Here is a 7,128-nt window from a genome sequence, read left to right on the forward strand (position 1 = left end):
ACTAAACAGTACCAACCTCAAAAACCATTTTATTCTCCACCTAGCAAGACTAGTGTCAAAGTCTCTACAGTCTGTCTGAAAATCTAAAATAGAAAAAAAAGAGGGAAGAGGAGGCAGCAACTGCAGGGGAAGGGTCTGTCTAGAGGAGCAACACTAGGTTTTTACAAAAGGATGCTCCTGTTGACCAAAGAAAGCAAGGGCTACCTGACATCACAGTTCCCTGCTGGTCCCCCACCTCCTCCACAACTGGTGCCTAGGTGCTGGGCTTCACAGACTGTGCTGCTTGGTGCCTTCGACAAGAACACTGAAACAGAGGTAAAGTAATCTGCCAAGATTACCCAGCCGCCGAGTTGGAGAGTCAGGATTTGAAATCAAGGTCATCATCTAACTTCAAGGCTGGTGGCCTCAGCACACCACCTCCCTGGCAGAAGACATTACAAACAGTATGGGATCTGCCTTCTGCTAACCAATGGTCCCCGGGGAATACGGAACTCGGGACGGCCTTACAGTAGCCAACAGCAGTGGCTTCCACCCCTCCCAACTGGCTCCTGCTGCCTACCCTCACCCTGCGCGCATGCTTGGACACAAGATCAAAGGACAAGAAGTTCGGAAGGTCCCAAATTAAGCTTTTATTCTTCCTCGCCAATGCACCTGCAACTGGTCCATAAAAGTGCTGAGAAAAACTGGCAGCGTTAGTCAAGTAAATACGGAAATCCTCATAACAACTGTACAAAGGTGGAAGGGTCAGGTCCTCATCCCCATTTTAGAAATGAGGAAATGGAAGAACAGAGGTGAAATGACTCGCCCAAATTCACAGAGCTTGCTGGAGCTGCAGCCGGGAACAGAAGTGTGCCTGCTACAGGCCAGGCTCTTTCTGTTCTGCTTCGGAGCTGCTGTGGGGGAACCATCTCATCTGGGTTACTGCCCAGCGCCAGGGTGTGGGTGTGTGCCTGGTCTATGTTAAACAGTGCCACGGGAGGTTCCGATGGGCAATTAAGATTTCAAAACGCCTTTTCAGGTTTGATCACTGCAGACCTACTCCATCCTGTGGCATTACTCAAAATAATGATCGCACGTAATTCCAGATTAGCTTTAATGAGTAGGTGCTCAATAAATACTTGCGAGATGAATAAACGGATGGATGTCAAACTACCCTCACGTGCGAGGCAAAAATAAAATGAAGGACAAAGGCCCTAGAATGATTGTATACCAGGTATACCCTGTGGAAATCTGTCCAGGCACTGGTGAAGCCAGGCTAAAAAAACTGTCTTCTAAAATGCAAAGTAAATGTGCAAACTTTGGGAGGCTTGGGCCAGAATGACTCCCTTGTTTGCAGAACTAAGCAGAACAGGAACCTGATCTTACTAATGAAGGCAGTTTGAAAGCGGTTTTCAGGCACAAAGCTTTGGAAGGTACCAGGGTATGAAGTGAAAGAACAGATAAAGGAGTGGATTGCAGTGATTAGACTCAAAGAACAGCAGTAGTAGAAAGAATGGCACAGAGGCCAAACCAGTAAGGCCCACAAGCGGGTTCCTGGGCTGGTCGCTCTGCAGGGTGGCATCACGGACTTGACACCTACTCCACCCAGCTCGCGTCTTGTCCTGGCCCAGCTTGGCTGATCGGAGCTGACACCACCTCTGGACCATCTCTGGCAAGAGCCCCAAACTTTCCAGAGACTGGTGACCATCCTGAGCATGTCCCGGGCAAAGCTGGGCTCTTCAGCAGCTCTCGGAAGCCAGATGCCTCAGGGGATGGACATGTCCTTCCTAGAAACCAGGTGAAGAGCTGGCCGAGGAGTCCCAGAGTATGCATAGGCATTGGACCTTGCTGTCTCCAGCCCCCCTTAGTAATTGGCTAGGGAGATGATAATGTATTCAGCCTCCTAACACAAGGCAATGAGTTTCAAAAGGCTCCAGGAACCTGTTTAGCTAAAGAACTTTACTACAAACTGACCAAGGGACACAAAACCTACAGGTAACTTCTTTAATGTTCCGGTGAAGATGGTTACATTCCAGACTGCAGAGCCAGTTAAAAGGCTCATAGACATACTTTTTTTTTTCTTTGAGAGAACACACTTCAGTTCTGGTTCAGAAATGGTGGCTACAGCACTATGTCTCTATTATTACTACCCAATTTCAAGGAAGGAGAGTTTGGGGTGGGTGAGCAGGGCTGCCTGCTTTAGACAATACTCTCTCTTATTAGGGCTACTTGCTGTCTGCCTTCCTGTCTCAAGCTCCATGAGGGCTGCAGATGAGAATTCTGGCCTGGGATTCAGAAGGGGTCAGACTAGGCTTGCAAGCGACCATCACGATCCTCAGAGGAGTCCTGACCAGAGTATCACCTATTAGCAAACCAGGTAACCATTGTTTAAAACCCTCGTGACTTTTTTTTTTTGAAAACAAAAATAAAGACAGAACCAACGATCAATGAAAGACTTCAGGAAGAAACTCAATTTCCAGAATGATGTTAATTCCTAGTTTTCAAAGGATGAGGTTGCATGTATTTATTTTCCATAAATACAACTCGGTGTGAAAACAGCTGCCAAGAAATACTGTCTGTGAGAGGTACCATTTTACAGCAAAAATATGATTTGGAAGTATTAAGAAAGGCAAGTAGCTAAAAGAAGACAGAAACATGATAAAGGTGAATGGTAATTATAGTAACTACCAGATAATGTAATTTTCCTCAGGATTTAAAAGCTTGTGAGGCTTTTTTTCTGACACAAGGTCTATTTTGCCCAGCCTGGTTGTGAACTTGTGGGTTCAAGAGAGCCTCCTGCCTCAGCCTCCTGCAGTAGCTGGGTACATAGCACCTTGCCCAGCTTTGCAATATTTTTTCAGACAGAACATATAAAACCCTAACCATTCATACAAACCACCTCCACCTTCCCACCAAAGAGGAAACAATGATTTGGAGAAAGCCATCTAAAGACTACCAAATCTTATTGGATGGAATTAGAACCAAAAAAGCCGCATCAGTTTGGATTACTTTTGAATTTCAGTCTAAAGGCCTCTTATTCTACATGTCAGCTTAATATCTCAAGTTGCTTTTCCCAAAAGACAAAGGAAAAGTCTTACTGGGATTTTCTAAAACTCCCATTGCTTTTCAAGAAAGATTATCAGTAGCCAACTATTTGATCCTAGTAACTTTCCAAACATCTTATTTTATACTTTCCCTTTATCCATAAAGAAATATGGTGGGATGTGGTACTTAAAACCAAAATCCTATTTTCATCAATATTTGAGAATACAAGACGATTTGCTGCTTCAGCAATTCTGAATTAATTCTAGCAGAGAACACTGTGGGTCATTCCTTTAGGTTTTAAAGAAAACCCCAGAATAAGTTCACTTGCCAAGTTTTCATTCCCAACCATTTCTTTAAAGCTCAGTTTCTGAAGAACCAAGAGAAAAATAACTTGATAAAGTAGACTTTAAATAATTAACAAAGATTCTGTAATCTACCACTGACAAGATATTTAAAAACTGGAATTATGAAAAAGTTGTTTTTAAAAAAGGTCAGGAAACCAGGCGTGGTGGTACACTTTTGGTCTGAAGTAGGCAAACTGCAAATTCAAGCCCAGCCTGAGAAAACTTAGCAAGACCCAGTCTCAAAATAATGATAAAAAAGATACAGAGGCTGGGGTGCTCGGTGTGAAGTTCCTGGGTTCAATTTTCAGTACCACCAAGGAGGGGGGGGAGCGCAGACACCCCCATACACACAAACTAGAGTGTTCTCCTATTTTCAAAATACAAGATTAAAATTTTCCAAACCATCATTCACTGGATTCTTCTTGCTAGTTCTTCTTTTTCTTGAAGGTTTTTTGTTTTTTTTTTTTTTAAAAAAAAAAAACTAAAATGATTTGGAAATCAGGTCTAGAACACAGTCAAATCTTTGTCCTTAAAATTTATCCCTGATGTTAGTCTTTGTCTTTAAAAACAAATAATCCTGGAATTTTTCAGTATGGTATGCTTTTCTTGAATAATTTTTCTAAAAATTTCTCCTTTAGGACATAACCAAGATTGGAACTTGGCCCAGGTTGCCAAGATTACTTAAATCCGCTGTCCCCGCCCCCTCCAAGCCTGCCGTGAGTGGCCCTGTGCAGGGTGGCCGCATCCTTCAGATAATGCTAGGCCTCCTTGGATGTAAGGTGTTAATCCCGATCCTAAATTGACAGCTTCAGGGCAAAATGCCTCTCTGAACAAATCCTCTACCAACCTTCACTGGAGAACTGAAACACACAAAACAACCCCCAACTTGATTTTTTTATTTTTTATTTTTTGCCCATATGTACACAAATTCCTTAAAAAAAAAAAAAATCACAATCTGGCAATGAAAAAATTTAAAAGGTAAAAAGTATTGATTCACCCATATAAACACAGTGGAGCAAAGGGTGCATGTAAAAAGGTTAACTGACTTCTCATTATGACATAACACAGGCATCTTAAGCAATCCCTAGTGTGTAGAGACATGATAACTCCCTGGGTGGGGATTCGGAGTTTAGGGGCAGGGACCACGGCCTGGTCTAGGCTACTGATCTACCAGAAAACAGCCTGAAACAGGAAAGAGCACACATATGCCACTTGGAATGTATGACGCAAACCCCAGCCTTGAAACAAAGAACAGGAAACAGCTCTGCTGGCTGTGCTGGAGAGAAAGCACAGAGAAACATTTAGTCGGCCCTCCCTGACCCTATATTCATGAGCAGCTGGAGTTTTTAAAGACAACAACAGGGGGTGGAGGTGTTTGTTCTTTGGGTGTGAATAATAACACCAGCTTTATACGGGGGAACCTGCCCTATTTACAAATAGGAGCTGCCACATACAGTAAACATCCTAAGTGCACATGTGATTTTATCATATGTGAGCTGCAGAGACCTTCCAAATTAACACCAGCTCCCTCCCGATTTCTTTTGTCTCTTTGGTCCCATCCCAGTGGCTAATCCCCAGCTCTGACCAAATTCTGGGTTACGGTAATGATTATCATTTAGTTTGAGCGCATCACAAGGAAAATCAAGATACAGCATTGCTGTTAAGAATTCAGATTATAACTGGGTTTCCCCATCTAACTGAAACTGGACCAGTTGTAAGCATCCCTCAGTCACAGAACTAAATTCCAAGACACAGGCTGTGGGCCATTTAGTCACCCCAAATCGTCACTGTCTTCTTCCAAATGTGGCTATAGACAGAGCTGCAGCTCCTGTTAGGTGCATACACATCTAGAGAATCCACCTCTTGAGAATATGATCATCACCGACAGTTCATTTCATCCAACACTGTCGTGCAGGCTGAGAACCAGAACACCGACTTTTACCAGATATTCCAAAACATCTATTTTCCTTTAGGTATGATAAAGTCCATTTATGGTCTCATTTCCATCTCATTATTTACTTTCTTGGCCAGGACGATTTAACTCAGGTTTCTATTATCAGGCGTTTAAGGACTGGTGTGTAGATCTTTCAAGTAAAAAAATAAAAAATAAAAAGGCATTACTGTGCCATGGCAACAAGATTGGGTTTAATTTAGAACTTTTGCAGTGAAGAAAAAACAATAGCTTTCTCCAAAAGCTATGCTGTTGCTTTAAATCCGACAAGGTTTTGCGGTCTAAGCACCTACTTTTCTTTGTTATTCTCACACTGCACCTCTTACACTTGTGTTCTCCTTCAAGCAAGCCAGTGTTTTTTACAGCACACCGTCACTTACTTAACCAGTAACACATTAGCCTTTTTTCTTCTTGTAGTCCTACAGCAAACTCCACTGACCAGAAACTGAGAAAGCAGTTTCTCTCGGGAGTTTAAATTAATCAAACATTTTACTCCAGGTTTCCATTAACAGCCATAGGTCAACTAACACACCTCCGGCTTCAAACCCAAGAAATCACTCTTTCCTTAAACAATACCATGAAGCTGCAAAATTCTGGAAATGTTCATTTTCCCGGATTGTTTTTTCCCCTAAAAACAAGGCTTCCCCAGGTTGAGGCAGGTTATCAGCCAGACTGTGTCCTCCTATAAATATGCTCCTCAAATTGGTACAACACTCGGAAAAAGCACAAAAATGCAGTGCGGAAAAACCTATAGTGCACAGCTGGCCTATGCCCCACTTGTTTTTGCTTAATAATTAGACACGAAATTGAAATGCAGTCAGAATACCACTCCATACTCCCCCCATTTACCAGGCTCTCGTGGGAGTATAATAAATATATTTAAAGTGTCTTGGTTGATATTAATGGAAAATATAAAGTCCAAGTCGGTAAAAAAAAAAAAAATTCAGCGATTCAGTGTAGAACGTTTATTTTGGTGACATACAAGAAGGCGAGAATTTCCAATAAACCTTTAACCCGACTTAAAAAAAAAAAAAGTCACTCAGATTCTTTATCCAATACTGTACACTGCTGCAAAATTCAAAGCAAAAATAAGTGTCTCTCCCTGTTATCTGCCAAAGAAATGGATATGACAATTCCAGGTCTTATCTACCATCTCTAAGATAACCACTCTGAAATGTTCGGTAGGTCCCGTGGGTCCTGGTCCAAGGATCAGTCCCCGGGTCCCCATCAGGCTCGGGTCCCTAGCGCCGCAGGCTCTGTGACCAAGACACTGTCTGCCTCCAGTCCCGCCGCAATCCTCGCCCCAGGCACTGCGGCAGGTTCTCTCCGTGCCCCCAGGACTCTCCAAACCCGGCCGGCTTTCTTCCACTGCCCGGAGAGGCCAGCAGCCCTGGCAGCTCCCAGGCTCCAGGACCCACACGGGGATGCTCCTCCACTCCCAACAGCCCCAAGTTTCTTCCCAGAGGGCCGGCTGGCTGCTCCAAGTTTGCCGAGCCGGCGAGCGGCCGCGCACCCCGTCCTGGGAGGGGGGTGGCTGGCGGGCGGGGGGCGGGGTGGGGTAGGACGCGGGAGCCCGGGCTGTGGGGGGGCAGCAGAGGGAGGAGCAGGAGCGCGCGGCCTCGGTGCTACCTTTCTCTTTGCAACGCTGCCACACGCGGAGAGCACCGAGGTTGCTGGGGCTCTGGAGGGAGTCGCGGGCGGGTGGGCGCGGGCGCGGGCGCGGGCACAGACCGGGGACCACACAGGTGAGCCCGCCCGCGCCCTCCCCGCGGCCTCGGTCCCGCGAGGTGTCCCGCATCCCACACGCTC

General features: G+C 44.9%; 1 protein-coding gene across 1 annotated transcript in view; it reads left to right on the forward strand.

Moving 5' to 3' along the window:
• Positions 1–3,864: 3,864 nt before the first annotated feature.
• Positions 3,865–7,128, forward strand: part of LOC106149344 (basic proline-rich protein-like) — a gene marked incomplete in the record, with an annotated part of 5,014 nt that continues 1,750 nt past the window's right edge. Inside the window, 1 exon segment of the mRNA XM_013518088.1 lies at positions 3,865–7,128. Coding sequence (XP_013373542.1) covers positions 6,494–7,128 — 635 coding nt within the window.

Source organism: Chinchilla lanigera, unplaced genomic scaffold (assembly GCF_000276665.1).
Source record: "Chinchilla lanigera isolate Chin_1 unplaced genomic scaffold, ChiLan1.0 scaffold00042, whole genome shotgun sequence".
In the NCBI taxonomy this organism is placed as follows: domain Eukaryota; kingdom Metazoa; phylum Chordata; class Mammalia; order Rodentia; family Chinchillidae; genus Chinchilla; species Chinchilla lanigera.